The sequence below is a fragment of the Ranitomeya imitator genome, chromosome 4 (genome assembly GCF_032444005.1).
Source record: "Ranitomeya imitator isolate aRanImi1 chromosome 4, aRanImi1.pri, whole genome shotgun sequence".
NCBI classification, from domain to species: Eukaryota; Metazoa; Chordata; class Amphibia; order Anura; family Dendrobatidae; genus Ranitomeya; species Ranitomeya imitator.
Window position 1 is genome coordinate 320,385,510 of NC_091285.1, and position 16,527 is coordinate 320,402,036.

General features: G+C 43.3%; 1 protein-coding gene across 8 annotated transcripts in view; it reads left to right on the forward strand.

Moving 5' to 3' along the window:
- PTPRZ1 (protein tyrosine phosphatase receptor type Z1) overlaps positions 1 to 16,527 on the forward strand; it is a 333,611-nt gene that overhangs the window by 191,606 nt on the left and 125,478 nt on the right. For 4 of the 8 annotated variants that reach the window (XM_069764882.1, XM_069764880.1, XM_069764879.1 and 1 more), the window contains exons 12-13: positions 12,592 to 13,453; positions 15,263 to 15,934. In XM_069764882.1, coding sequence (XP_069620983.1) covers positions 12,592 to 13,453; positions 15,263 to 15,934 — 1,534 coding nt within the window. The remainder of the gene's footprint in view (positions 1 to 12,591; positions 13,454 to 15,262; positions 15,935 to 16,527) is intronic. The other 4 variants (XM_069764883.1, XM_069764884.1, XM_069764885.1 and 1 more) reach the window with 2 other exon arrangements.

Consider the following 16,527-nt stretch of genomic DNA (forward strand, 5'->3'; position numbering starts at 1 on the left):
TGATAGTTACTAATAACATAGGACGAGCTCTGAGACGTGGGAACTCTGCTGACCGCAATCCCTAATCCTATCACACCACACTAGAGGTAGCCGTGGAGCGCTCCTGACCAGACTTAGGCGCCTCGGGCACAGCCTGAGAAACTAGCTAGCCCTGAAGATAGAAAAATAAGCCTACCTTGCCTCAGAGAAATTCCCCAAAGGAAAAGGCAGCCCCCCACATATAATGACTGTGAGTAAAGATCAAAATACAAACACAGAGATGAAATAGATTTTAGCAAAGTGAGGCCCGACTTACTGAATAGACCAAGGATAGGAAAGATAACTTTGCGGTCAACATAAAAACCTACAAACAACCACGCAGAGGGCGCAAAAAGACCCTCCGCACCGACTAACGGTCTGCGTCCCAGAGCTTCCAGCAAGCAAGACAAACCAATAAAGCAAGCTGGACAGAAAAAATAGCAAACAAAAGTAACACAAGCAGAACTTAGCTTATGCAGGGCAGACAGGCCACAAGACGATCCAGGAGAGAGCAAGACCAATACTGGAACATTGACTGGAGGCAAGGAACAATGAACTAGGTGGAGTTAAATAGAGCAGCACCTAACGACTTAACCTCGTCACCTGAGGAAGGAAACTCAGAAGCCGCAGCCCCACTCACATCCACCAGAGGAAGCTCATAGACAGAACCAGCCAAAGTACCACTCATGACCACAGGAGGGAGCTCGACCACAGAATTCACAACAGTACCCCCCCCCTTGAGGAGGGCTCACCGAACCCTCACCAGAGCCCCCAGGCCGACCAGGATGAGCCAAATGAAAGGCACGAACCAGATCGGCAGCATGAACATCAGAGGCAAAGACCCAGGAATTATCTTCCTGACCATAACCCTTCCACTTAACCAGGTACTGGAGTTTCCGTCTCGAAATACGAGAATCCAAAATCTTCTCCACTATATACTCCAACTCCCCCTCAACCAAAACCGGGGCAGGAGGATCAACGGATGGAACCACAGGTGCCACGTATCTCCGCAACAATGACCTATGGAATACATTATGGATGGAAAAAGAAGCTGGAAGGGTCAAACGAAAAGACACATGATTAAGAACCTCAGAAATCCTATACGGACCAATGAAACAAGGCTTAAACTTAGGAGAGGAAACTTTCATAGGAATATAACGAGACGACAACCAAACCAAATCCCCAACACGAAGTCGGGGACCCACACAGCGCCTACAGTTAGCGAAACGTTGAGCCTTCTCCTGGGACAATGTCAAATTGTCCACTACATGAGTCCAAATCTGCTGCTACCTATCCACCACAGTATCCACACCAGGACAGTCCGAAGACTCAACCTGCCCTGAAGAGAAACGAGGATGGAAACCAGAATTGCAGAAAAACGGCGAAACCAAAGTAGCCGAGCTGGCCCGATTATTAAGGGCGAACTCAGCCAAAGGCAAAAAGGACACCCAATCATCCTGATCAGCAGAAACAAAACATCTCAGATATGTTTCCAAGGTCTGATTGGTTCGTTCAGTTTGGCCATTTGTCTGAGGATGGAAAGCCGAGGAAAAAGACAAATCAATGCCCATCCTAGCACAAAAGGCTCGCCAAAACCTCGAAACAAACTGGGAACCTCTGTCAGAAACGATGTTCTCCGGAATGCCATGTAAACGAACCACATGCTGGAAAAACAATGGCACCAAATCAGAGGAGGAAGGCAATTTAGACAAGGGTACCAAATGGACCATCTTAGAGAAGCGATCACAAACCACCCAAATGACCGACATCTTTTGAGAGACGGGGAGATCCGAAATAAAATCCATAGAGATATGTGTCCAGGGCCTCTTCGGGACTGGCAAGGGCAAAAGCAACCCACTGGCACGAGAACAGCAGGGCTTAGACGGCGCACAAATCCCACAGGACTGCACAAACGAACGCACATCCCGCGACAGAGACGGCCACCAAAAGGATCTAGCCACCAAATCTCTGGTACCAAAGATTCCAGGATGACCAGCCAACACCGAACAATGAACCTCAGAGATAACTCTACTCGTCCATTTATCAGGGACAAACAGTTTCTCCGCTGGGCAACGGTCAGGTCTATTAGCCTGAAATTTTTGCAGCACCCGCCGCAAATCAGGGGAGATGGCAGACAAAATTACCCCCTCTTTGAGAATACCCTCCGGCTCAGGCAAACCCGGAGAGTCGGGCACAAAACTCCTAGACAGGGCATCCGCCTTCACATTCTTAGAGCCCGGAAGGTACGAAACCACAAAGTCAAAACGGGAGAAAAACAGCGACCAACAAGCCTGTCTAGGATTCAACCGTTTGGCAGACTCGAGATAAGTCAAGTTCTTGTGATCAGTCAAGACCACCACGCGATGCTTAGCTCCTTCAAGCCAATGACGCCACTCCTCGAATGCCCACTTCATGGCCAACAACTCTCGATTGCCAACATCATAATTACGCTCAGCAGGCGAAAACTTCCTGGAAAAGAAGGCACATGGTTTCATCACCGAGCCATCAGAACTTCTTTGCGACAAAACAGCCCCTGCTCCAATCTCAGAAGCATCAACCTCGACCTGGAACGGGAGCGAAATATCTGGCTGGCACAACACAGGGGCAGAAGAAAAACGACGCTTCAACTCCTGAAAAGCTTCTACAGCAGCAGAAGACCAATTGACCACATCAGCACCCTTCTTGGTTAAATCAGTCAACGGTTTAGCAATACTAGAAAAATTATTGATGAAGCGACGATAAAAATTAGCAAAGCCCAGGAACTTTTGCAGACTCTTCAGAGATGTCGGCTGAGTCCAATCATAAATGGCCTGAACTTTAACAGGGTCCATCTCGATAGTAGAAGGGGAAAAAATGAAACACAAAAATGAAACCTTCTGAACACCAAAGAGACACTTTGACCCCTTCACAAACAAAGAATTCGTACGCAGGACCTGGAACACCATTCTAACCTGCTTCACGTGAGACTCCCAATCATCCGAGAAGACCAAAATATCATCCAAGTATACAATCAGGAATTTATCCAGGTACTCTCGGAAGATGTCATGCATAAAGGACTGAAATACTGATGGAGCATTGGAAAGCCCGAATGGCATAACCAGGTACTCAAAATGGCCCTCGGGCGTATTAAATGCTGTTTTCCATTCATCGCCCTGTTTAATACGCACAAGATTATACGCACCACGAAGATCTATCTTGGTGAACCAACTAGCCCCCTTAATCCGAGCAAACAAATCAGACAGCAGCGGCAAGGGGTACTGAAATTTGACTGTGATTTTATTTAGAAGGCGGTAATCAATACAAGGTCTCAACGAGCCATCCTTCTTGGCCACAAAAAAGAACCCTGCTCCCAATGGCGACGATGACGGGCGAATATGACCCTTCTCCAAGGATTCCTTTACGTAACTCCGCATAGCAGCGTGCTCAGGCACAGACAAATTAAACAGTCGACCCTTAGGAAACTTACTACCAGGAATCAAATCGATAGCACAATCGCAATCCCTATGCGGAGGTAGGGCACTGGATTTGGGCTCATCAAATACATCCCGGTAATCCGACAAGAACTCTGGGACCTCAGAAGGGGTGGATGATGAAATAGACAGAACTGGAACATCACCATGTACCCCCTGACAACCCCAGCTGGACACAGACATAGATTTCCAATCCAATACTGGGTTATGGACTTGTAGCCATGGCAACCCCAACACGACCACATCATGCAGATTATGCAACACCAAAAAGCGAATATCCTCCTGATGCGCAGGAGCCATGCACATGGTCAGTTGGGTCCAGTACTGAGGCTTATTCTTGGCCAAAGGCGTAGCATCAATTCCTCTCAATGGAATAGGATACTGCAAGGGTTCCAAGAAAAACCCACAGCTCCTAGCAAAGTCCAAGTCCATCAAGTTCAGGGCAGTGCCTGAATCCACAAATGCCATGACAGAATAGGATGACAAAGAGCAGATCAAAGTAACGGACAAAAGAAATGTCGACTGTACCGTACCAATGGTGGCAGACCTAGCGAACCGCTTAGTGCGCTTAGGACAATCGGAGATAGCATGAGTGGAATCACCACAATAAAAACACAGCCCATTCCGACGTCTGTGTTCTTGCCGTTCAGCTCTGGTCAAAGTCCTATCAAATTGCATAGGCTCAGGTTTATGCTCAGATAATACCGCCAAATGGTGCACATTTTTACGCTCACGTAAGCGTCGATCGATCTGAATGGCCAAAGACATAGACTCATTCAGACCAGCAGGCATAGGAAATCCCACCATGACATCCTTAAGGGCTTCAGAGAGACCCTTTCTGAAAATTGCTGCCAGCGCACATTCATTCCATTGAGTGAGCACAGACCACTTCCTAAACTTCTGACAATATATCTCTACCTCATCCTGACCCTGACACAGAGCCAGCAAATTTTTCTCTGCCTGATCCACTGAATTAGGTTCATCATACAGCAATCTGAGCGCCAGAAAAAAACGCATCAATATTGCATAATGCAGGATCTCCTGGCGCAAGGGAAAATGCCCAGTCTTGAGGGTCGCCACGTTATAAAGAAATAATGATCCTAACTTGTTGAACTGGGTCACCAGAGGAGCGAGGTTTCAAAGCCAGAAACAGTTTACAATTATTTTTGAAATTCAGAAACTTAGCTCTATCTCCAGAAAATAAGTCAGGAATAGGAATTCTAGGTTCTAACATAGATTTCTGAACCACAATGTCTTGAATATTTTGTACTCTTGCAGCGAGATGATCCACACAAGAAAACAGACCTTTAATGTCCATCACTACACCTGTTTCCTGAACCACCCAAATGTCTAGGGGAAAAGAAAGACAAAACACAGTGCAGAAAAAAAAAAATGGTCTCAGAACTTCTCTTTTCCCTCTATTGAGAAGCATTAGTACTTTGGGCCTCCAGTACTGTTATGAACTGGTGGTTCAGAAACACAATGGACCTGGTGGTTAAGAGCACACAAAGTGACCTGATAGTTACTAATAACATAGGACGAGCTCTGAGACGTGGGAACTCTGCTGACCGCAATCCCTAATCCTATCACACCACACTAGAGATAGCCGTGGAGCGCTCCTGACCAGACCTAGGCGCCTCGGGCACAGCCTGAGAAACTAGCTAGCCCTGAAGATAGAAAAATAAGCCTACCTTGCCTCAGAGAAATTCCCCAAAGGAAAAGGCAGCCCCCCCACATATAATGACTGTGAGTAAAGATGAAAATACAAACACAGAGATGAAATAGATTTTAGCAAAGTGAGGCCCGACTTACTGAATAGACCGAGGATAGGAAAGATAACTTTGCGGTCAACATAAAAACCTACAAACAACCACGCAGAGGGCGCAAAAAGACCCTCCGCACCGACTAACGGTCTGCGTCCCAGAGCTTCCAGCAAGCAAGACAAACCAATAAAGCAAGCTGGACAGAAAAAATAGTAAACAAAAGTAACACAAGCAGAACTTAGCTTATGCAGGGCAGACAGGCCACAAGACGATCCAGGAGAGAGCAAGACCAATACTGGAACATTGACTGAAGCAAGGAACAAAGAACTAGGTGGAGTTAAATAGAGCAGCACCTAACGACTTAACCTCGTCACCTGAGGAAGGAAACTCAGAAGCCGCAGCCCCACTCACATCCACCAGAGGAAGCTCATAGACAGAACCAGCCGAAGTACCACTCATGACCACAGGAGGGAGCTCGACCACAGAATTCACAACAGTCATCCCCCTCTGTGTCATTCCCTTAGTCAGATTACATTATTTTTTATATAATTTTTATTTCTCTCATTCTTTGCCATTACAGTTGGGGTTGGGTTAGGATTGGGCATAGGGTTATGGTTTGGCTAGGGTTAGTGTTGGACTAGGGTTAGGGTTGGGCTAGGAGTAGAATTGGGTAGGGTTTTTTCAAAAGTAAAAAAAAAATAATGACAATATGACGACTAGTGCTGAATACAAGTGCTCACTATTTGATTTGCATCAGGGTTGCTCGAGCACCCGCAATACTTGGTGAATACCGGATCCCCCAATGCAAACTCAAGTAGCAAGTACTTACATTCAGTACTAATGACGACATATTCAATATGACAACCTAATATTATCAAATTCTGCATAGTACCTTTGAGTTAAAAATCCTTACTATACCCCTAGATTAAGTCCTTGAGTGGTGTAGTTTCGAAAATGAGGTCAATTGTAGGGGTTTTTCACTGTTTAGGCAAATCAAGGGCTCTCCAAACGCGACATGGCATTCTCTATCGATTCCAGCCATTTTTTCTGCTTTCCTTCTGAGTCCTGCAGTGCGCCCAAACAGTAGTTTTTCCCCACATACTGGGTATTGGCGTACACAGGAGAAATTGCACCTCAAATTTTGTGGTCCATTTTCTCCTGTTATCCTTGTGAAAGTAATAAATTGAGGGTTAAAGCAGAATTTTTGTGAAAAGGTAAGACATTCATTTTTTCCTTCTACAATGCATTAATTCCTATGAAACGCCTGAAGGGTTAATAAACTTCTTTAATGTGGTTTTGAGTGTCTTGCGTGGTGCAGTTTTTAGAATGGTATGGTCACTTCAAATGTGATGTAGTCCCTAAAAAAAAATGGTTTTGCACATTTTGTTGAGAAATTGCTGGTCAACTTTTAACCCTTCTAACTTCCTGATAAAAAAATATGTTTCAAAAATTGTGCTGATGTAGACATGTGGGAAATGTTATTTATTAATTATTTTGTGTGGAATAACTATCTGATTTAAGGTCATAAAAATGTAAAGTTTAAAAATTGTGCCATTTTTACATTTTTTGTAAAAATGTTTATATTTTCATAAATATACGCAAATCATATGGTTCAAAATTTACTACTATCAGGAAATACAATGTGTCATGAAAAAACAATCTAAGAATCACTGGATCCATTATTACCACATGAACTGTTACTGGTCAGATTTGAAAAATGTGACCTGGTCATTAAGGTCAAAATTAGCTCCATCACTAAGGGGTTAAATTATTCTTTTATTATTTTTTTTTAGCACAATGTGCCGGCCAATACATGACATGGCTGTGATTGAGCCGAAACTGCGCACACAGAAAGGCTTGTTGATTGGCTGGCTGTGCTGTAGCCTTTCAACAAGCTTTGTTCTTGCAGTCAAACCCAAACAGTATCACAGACTTCTAGGAAAAGTCCATGTCCAGGGTCTATGCATGGGCACGGACTCTAGGTGTCTAATACGGACTCCGAACTTTACCGTTTAGGTTTGCCCATCTCTAATTATGAATGGTTTAGAGGGATATGAGTGTTCATATGGGAGGCCCTAGATGAGGATATTGCAGTAGTTAAAGCAAGGTGATGAGGATATGTACTAACATTTTTATTGACTCGAAGATGAGGATGAGGTGGATTTTGAAAATGTTTTTTTCAGCTAGAAGTGGTATGGGCTTGGATGTACTTTCAAGGACAGAGTAGTCAAGGGTTACACTCAGGCAACAGACTTGTGAGACGAAGGAAAGCATGGTCTCATTTACTGTGATGGGTAGGTTTGGTGAGGGTGTTGAATGCAATGGAGGAGAGATAATGAGTTTGGTTTTGTCCACACTGAGTTTTAGAATGCGAGAAGAAGGATATAGTTGATAAATACTCTGGGATTCTTAACGGCAAAGAAATGACATCTGGGCTAGAGAAGTAGATTTGAGTGTCATCAGCATACAGTTGGTATTGGAAGCCATGGAACTTTGAGTTTTGCTTGGCCAAAGATATAAGTTGAGAAAAGTTCAGGTCCCTGGAAAGAGCATTGAGTGACACCAACAGAGAGAGGGTGGGATGAAAAGGTAGTGTGGGAATGTGAGACACTAAGTATGTAGATTGTGAGACATGACGATAACCAGGAAAAGGCCAGGTCTGTGATAAAGCATGACACAATATGTAGCAAGAAGGAGAGGTTAATTGTGTCAAAGATGAAGGACAGGTCTAGATGGAGCAGTGAAGAGTATTGTCTATTGACTAGGGTTGAGCGAAACGGGTCGAAATTGTTCAAAAGTCGCCGACTTTTGGCAAGGTCGGGTTTCATGAAACCCGACCCGACCCCAGTGGGGGGTCGGCCATGAAGTCGGCGATCTTTTGAATCTGGAATCGGAATTCCGATCCCGATTCCCGATATGTTTAAGATATCGGGAATTGGTATCGGAATTCAGATTAAAGTGTAAAATATAGAATTAAAATAAAAAATATTGCAATACTTACCCTCTGACGCGCCCTTTTACTAACCGGCAGCCTTCCTCCTTCGAATCCGCGCTTCTAGGACCTTGCCGTGACGTCGCGGTGACGTCGCGGCTTGTGATTGGCCGCGCGGCCGCCCATGTGACCGCTCGCGCGGCCAATCACAAGCCGCGACGTCACCCGCGACGTCACCGAAGGTCCTGGAAGGGCTGATTCTTAGGAAGGAAGGCTGTCGGAAGGAAGCAGGGCACTTCCGAGGGTGAGTATATTCCTATTAGGTATATACTCACCCTCGGAAGCGCCCTGCTTCCTTCCGACAGCCTTCCTTCCTAAGAATCAGCCCTTCCAGGACCTTCGGTGACGTCGCGGGTGACGTCGCGGCTTGTGATTGGCCGCGCGAGCGGTCACATGGGCGGCCGCGCGGCCAATCACAAGCCGCGACGTCACCGCGACGTCACGGCAAGGTCCTAGAAGCGCGGATTCGAAGGAGGAAGGCTGCCGGTTAGTACCAGGGCGCGTCAGAGGGTAAGTATAAGGATATTTTTTATTTTAATTCTATATTTTACACTTAAATATGGATCCCAGGGCCTGAAGGAGAGTTTCCGCTCCTTCAGACCCTGGGAACCATGGAAACCCAATGCACTGCATTGGGTTTCGAGTTTCGGCCGACCCCGACCCCGACTTTTTTATAGGATCGGCCGATTTCACTCGACCCGACTTTTCCAAAAGTCGGGTTTCGTGAAACCCGACCCGATCCTATAAAAGTGAAGGTCGCTCAACCCTACTATTGACTAAATGCTTTGGCAGATAACAGGTTGTTTGTAAATTTGGTTATGGCAATTTCAGTACATTGATCAGGACAGAAGCCAGATTCTAGTTATTTGAAGAATATTTTGGATGAGAAGTGGAGAGATCAATGTGACCTTGCTGTTCGAGAAGGTTTGAGGCGAATGACTGTACTCATATTTGGCGATAGCTGGACATAGAGGACAGGTCAAGAGATGGCTTCATCAGGATGAGTGTGATGGTTGCATACTTTAAAGAGGAATGAAGACAACAGAGGTGAATTATAGGTTGAAAAGTTGTGTTAGGGTGTGATAAATAAGAATTGCGCCAATAAGTGTTCAAAGACATGAAGAAGGAACCAGCCTTTAAATAAATAAATAAATGGAAAAAAAAACATAAATCATACTATCCAGAATAACCCAAAAGTGAGAGCAGAAAAAAATAAGATTAGAACAAAGAGCGACAACCCACTGAACCACCAATGTCCGAGATTCAATAGAGAAAATAAACATGTGTAAATGCATAATTGGGGGTGGACACTGAGAGCAAAGAGCCCCTGTGTAAGGCCGGGGACACACACAATGTATAAAAAAACGGTCCGTTTTTGACGGACGAGAATCGCACAAATGTTACCAAAACAGTGATCTGTGTGCAGTGCGAGGATGCAATTTTCTTGCATCAAATGATCCGTGTGACATCCGTGTGACATCCGTATGGCATCCGTATGGTGAGATTTTCTCACACACTTGCAAAATGAGCAAATAATGGCTGAGCCTTTCCTGTCACCTGCTCAATGCCTGAGAATTTCTCGCAAGTCGCACTGATGGTCCGTGTGCTGTGCTATTTTTCTCACCCCCATAGACTTTCATTGGCGATTCTCGGCCGAGAAACGCTGATAATCGCAGCATGCTGCGATTTCACTCGGATCCTGAATACGGCCGAGAAAATATCGGATGATGGGAGCTGCCCCATAGATTAACATTGGGATGAGTGCTATGCGATTTTTTATCGCATTGCACTCGTCCGTATTACGGTCTAGTGTGACCCCGGCCTAAGAGTTGTGTATGGAACTACCTCTCTTAAAGGGGTTTTACTTTTTTGAATAATGGAAATATATTTTTCCATGTTAATGTTATTAATGTCTTTAAGCTTGTGCTATGGAGAAGTAATAAAATCATAGTTATTTATCCTCCGCACGCTGAGTGATGCCTTTCTGCTATTGCTCCATATTAGTAACTTATTCTACAGAAGTTGAGTGATACCTCTCCGCTACTGCTCCAGTCTTTGCTTATCGGCTACAGCAGTGACGTCATAACTATATCACATGTAACTACTTCAGCCAATCCCTGGGCTAAGCAGCTTGTGCCATTTTCCAAGGCATGACTGGTAAGCTTAGTCATTGGCTGCAGCAGTCATGTGTGTGGCAGCCGAGGCGTCACCTCACCACCACAACCTGTAAGCAAAGACTGGAGCAGTAGCAGAGAGACATTTCTTGACCCAGAAAGGATAGGCAACTCTGATAATATTATTTTTATTTTATTTCTATACAGCAAGCCTATGGGCATAAGGAAATTTAAATGAAAAAAATTAAAAAAATTTTTAACCCCTTAGTGACCGAGCTAATTTTGACCTAATTTTAGAAATCTAACCAGTGTCAATTTATGTGTTCATAACTCTGGAACGCTTCGACATAGCCCGGTGATTCTGAGTTTATTTTTTCGCGACATATTGTACTTTGTGTTATTGGTAAATTTAGGATGATATTTTTTGCATTTATTTGTGAAAATATCTACATTTTGGCAAAGTTTTTGGAAGAAAAAATTGCAATTTTTAAACTTTAATTTTTTTTTTATCCTTAAACCAGTTAGTCATGCTGCACAAAATAATAAATAAAATTTCCTGTATTCTACTTTATATCTGCATCATTTTATTTTGTTAGGATGTTAGAGGGGCTAAAAGATTTAAAAGGGCCACCTCAGAAGATGTCTGTGTGGTGAGGTAAAAAAAACCTGTACTTCTTGTGAGTCTCAGACTATAAGTGAATGTACTGTAGTTAGTTCCGGAGATGCTGCACTGATACATGTGCCTGTGAAACTAAAGGTACCTTCACACTGACCAACTTAACAACGATAACGATAGCGATCCATGACGTTGCAGCGTCCTGGATAGCGATATCGCTGTGTTTGACATGCAGCAGCGATCTGGATCCTGCTGTGACATCGCTGGTCGGAGCAGAAAGGCCAGAACTTTATTTTGTCGCTGGATCTCCCGCAGACATCGCTGAATCGGCGTGTGTGACGCCGATTCAGCGATGTCTTCACTGGTAACTAGGGTAAACATCGGGTTACTGAGAGCAGGGCCGCGCTTAGTAATCCGATGTTTACCCTGGTTACCAGTGTAAATGTAAAAAACACAAACACTACATACTTACATTCCGGTGTCTGTCGCGTCCCCCGGCGTTCTGCTTCCCGCACTGACTGTGAGCGCCGGCTGGCCATAAAGCACAACGGTGACGTCACCGCTGTGCTTTATGGCTGGCGCTCACACAGTGCAGGGAAGTAGAGCGCCGGGGGATGCGACAGACACCGGAATGTAAGTATGTAGTGTTTGTTTTTTTTTACATTTACACTGGTAACCAGGGTAAACATCGGGTTACTAAGCGTGGCCCTGCGCTTAGTAACCCGATGTTTACCCTGGTTACCTGGGGACTTCGGCATCGTTGGTCGCTGGAAAGCTGTCTGTGTGACAGCTCTCCAGCGACCACACAACGACGAAACAGCGATGCTGCAGCGATCGGCATCGTTGTCTAGATCGCTGCAGCATCGCTAAATGTGACGGTACCTTAACTGTTTCTGTTATACCTTTTTTCGCCGGAGAAAGGCTGTGGTGTTATAGATTTTTGTTAAACCTCACTGTGTGATCTAGACATTCTGTGCATGTGCGTATATCTCAACTGCTGCCAGACAGAGTGAAATCCCTACTATATATATATATATATATATATATATATATACATACATATATCATTTATTGTATTAATTTACTTTATTTCATTATAACTTAGAGTCTCCATAACTTTGTTATTTTCCTTGCCTTTTTGCCCATATCTCTCATATATAGCTGCAATATCCATCCCTCCCCGCCATTTAGTGTTGTCTGTTTGTGAAATTGTACAAGGGGTTGTTCTTGTTGGTTTTAAATGACTATATGATTGTATAAAGTATTTAGAATAAGTACGGAATGTTATGTACCTTTTTGTGAATAGGTGTGGTATTTTCTCCAAAAGTACATAGCTATTTGGAGCATATGTGTTATATAAGCCAAGATCCTTCGTTAAGAAAGTATAAATCATGTGAATCTGCGTGTTTTTGGATAGAGTCAGTTAGATTACTAATAGTAGCTTGCTTGTATTGTCTTGCTTATAATTGTAGGTATTCATGCAAACCCTTTGCAGTATGTTCTGTTTTTGTATTTAAGGCGTTAACATAATAAAGGTACATGTGAGGTTTTATACAAAGTAATTGCGTTCTTTATAACATAAAGATCACTTTTGAGCAGTTGCTTCTATTTTCTACAGGAAAGTGAAGAAGATGAAAATATGTTTCCAATACCAATAAGCACTGTCAGCACTAAAAACCAAAAACATGGACAAGAAGCTCAAGCAACAACATCTGAGTATACAGAAGAGCTTGGTTCTCGGCCTTACAAACCAACAACAGAATCATGGAAGGATCAACTACACAGGCAGCCTGATCGACTTAAACATTTGTTGTATTCTACCTTGCAGTCTACAGTGAATCCATCTGTTACAACTCTTGAAGCCTATACGGTGAAAACCTCCAAACAAAGTGAAGAAGTCTATAAAGCTAAAGAGCTTCAAAGTAAGGTTGAATTATGGATGCTAAATATCTCCGACAGCACCAAATCACCTGATGAAAATGATAGTCACACCAATGCTATTAATAAACTTCCAGTGACCGTCACTAGTTGGAAGAAGATGATCTTGATGCCGACTGACAGATCTCAGTCCAGTGATAATGATACCTTCTTCACAACTACAGCCACCTTTACTTCAGTGGTCATTTCATCACAATCTCCACAATCAAGTACCGGTGAAGATATATCTCCTGACACTGATAATGAATTTGTAAACCTAGCTGTCGATGAGACACTCGGTGTGTTGAATGTTACTTCTCAACCTAATGTTCTTACTGAAGAGATGAGGCGTGTGGTCAATACTGAAGTTTTATCTTCATCATCTCCTGGTGGTGCAGGGCTTCTACCATCAACTTTGCTTCCGGAATTGGAAAAGCCCTACATTTCAACATCTTTTCCCCCTCAGGAAACATTTCAGTCTGTCTCTCCAATCCTTGAACAACATGGTTCTGCTTCTTCTGCGACTGAGGTACTCTCTCAGACAACTCAATCAGTATCAAATGGTGAGATACCTCTTCAACCCTCATACACTAGTGAAGTTTTTCCTCTAGTAACTCCTTTGTTGTCAGCCACGCAGCTCCTCAAAGCTACCCCTGCTACTTCAGATGTTGGTCAGATCCTGCATGCCACACCTGTATTTCCCAATGTTGATGTGTCATTTGAACCTTCCCTGTCTTCCTATGATGGCATTCCTTTGCTTACACTTTCCTTCACTTCCTCCAGTAGAGAAGTTTTTCGTCATCATGCAGATTCAGAAATGTTCTCACAAGTCACGCAGACTGTTGCAACTGACACCCCTTCTTTGCATGTTTATTTGGGCTTGCCTGAAACCAATGCATTAGGTCAGCCAAGCCAAACACATTCTTCTGATGTAAAACCACATCAGACTGCTCATGCTGCTTCTGAGATGCTAACACATGGCCATGAGGGTGACACCTTTAATAATATTCAATTGAGTTCTCAACTTGAACCTTCAAGCACTGATTTAAAGATGCATGCACTGTCCACGGTGTCTGAACTTGCCTATCCTTTTTCTAATAATTTGACTTCCACAGAACCCTTTGCTGTCTCCTCTGACTCACCAGCCTCTGTGCATGATTCTGTTGGCATATTTCACCAGGGTACCTTAACTGCAATGCCTAGAGGGGAAGTACTGCTTAAACCAAGTACTGTAATATCACAAGGGGATGTTTTACTACAGCCTACACACACCATTTTTAGCGAAGGGGATAATTCAGATACATTTTCTGGTAGTGGGTACTTTCTGAATGGGGTAGATGATTCGAAAAGTTTTAATACGTCCTCAATTTCTGCAGTAGCTCCAGTAAAATACACAATACCTGAGCTAAATCAAAGCCAGCCAATTACTCTAGGTCCCACAGTAGATGACTTTGATACTGGACCGCAGTCTACCTCTTCTTATGGTGAAGTAGCTTTACATAAAGAACATCAAGTGGTGGCAGGTATTTCTTCATCTGATAAGGGAATAAGGGAAACTAAATTTTCACCTGCAATCAATCCAGTGTCTCTACCCACTACTAGCAATTTTGATGCTGACATTAATCCAATGTCAGAAAATCTGCTACCTGTCCAGGCATTGAATGCTGTATCCTCGACCTCTGGTGATATATTGCTTAAAGCTCCGCTTGCTGCAGCCTCAAAAACTGTCTCTGCTTTTACTGATATGCTACTTTTGCCAACTCAGGATGTTGTTTATGAGATGCCAGAAAAAGCCATTAACGAAGCGATGACGCAGACTGTTTCGCAGTTGCCTAATACTAGCATTGCTTCAGCTATGTTGAATGAAACATCCAGTTCCTATCACCTAGGCTCTAACACTGGCTCTGTGCTGCTGCCCTCTGTGGATGCTATTGCTGAGTCTTTGTTGCATTCTACATATGTTCCTCCTGTTGGTAATTCTTTGTCTCCAAGTTCAGTTCAACCTGCATATTCCCAGCAAATTATGTCCGTCTTGCATGAGAATGTTGTTACACCTCATTTGTTCTCGAATGTAAATTCCGCTGTAAATGTATCACAGTCAGGTGGTAAAGAGATAACTATGCCTATAAGTATTGTACCTGCTACAGACTCTGCAATGTCGCAGACATTTTCTACTCCATTGTTGCCTTCTAGTATGTTATCGCAAGACACTACCTTGTATGTCCATACACCACCATATGCTTACCCTACGCATGTTGTGTCATCACAGTATGCTAAAGGCAGTGTGCTACCCACCTCTTCCCTTGAAACAAAAGCTAAAGAGTCTGTTCATCATCCTGTTATTTTACCAAATGTGTATGTTTCTGTTACAGCTGATTCTCCAAACAGTGAGAGTCCTAGCACATTATCAATGTTAACAGCTACATCTCAAACTGCAACAGATGTGTTATCTACTGTGAGCACTTACACCAAAATGGGCTCTTCTGTAGTGGATGATGGCTATCTAGTAGCTAGAACAGATTCCACACCACCTACAGAACCCCAAGAGAATGCGGTAGCTGATACTGGTAGTTATGTGAATGGCGAGATGGAGAAGAGTCATATAAGTACAACTGAAGCCACTGAACAGCCTGAAGAAGGAAGCGCACTATCTACAGCTGCATCCAACAACCCAACAAGCCATTACATGGAAGAAACAAGCCAATCTACACCTCCAAGTGTTGACTTGAAGACTCACAGTGACCCAGCTGTTCTGGTAACGCATATTCAGACTGATAATGCTGCCCTGGAAAATACATCTGAGTCAAGTTCTTGGGCAGTACTGACTACCGATGAAGAAAGTGGATCTGGTCAAAGTACCTCAGATAGTCTTAGTGATAACGAGACTTCTACAGATTTTAATTTTTCAGACCCTAATGACAGAGACAAAGACTTTGAGGTTGCAGCTGAACCAGGTAAAGCAGATTTAACTCCTGGATCAGAAATGACATCACCACCATCTATAAGTATTGATCGTTCAACAGTAGTCAACGAATCTGAGGCAGGTTAGTGGTGGAGCATACAGCTGGATTCAATATTGCCTCTTAAAATATGAAATTATTATTCTATGTTTCGTGAAACATCGGCAATATTCTGATCTATAATGTAGTATGAAAACAGTGTTATTGAGATTAGAAAAATGAGTGTGTGGAAGGAACAAATGACAGATTTCATGTTACCAAATTTATAGAATCAGTCAGTTGACTAAAAGGTAACATTTTTTTTCAAGCCAGCAGTGTAGACTTGTCCTTGGTAAGTTTGCCTATCTTTTCGGGAGGTCTGCAGGATTTTAGATACAGTATTGTTTTGAGTTAGTTAGTACTTTTTGAAATGTAACTGATGTCTTAAAATAAACAGTAATATTAAACTTGAGCCACTATGATGATTCCTAACATAGCTTGCGCTTCTTTTAATCATTTGGTTATGGGTGCACTAGCCTCTGCTACCTTTTGTGTGCTCTCTTGCTTTGCTTTCCTTTGCTTTTGGAACCTAATCAAATAAATGTGTTAACTAATGTAACAACCATGCAACCAATTGTTACATATGAATGAATGCATGCAGCATGTACTGATGAAATAATGGTTTCTCCGCAACAAGG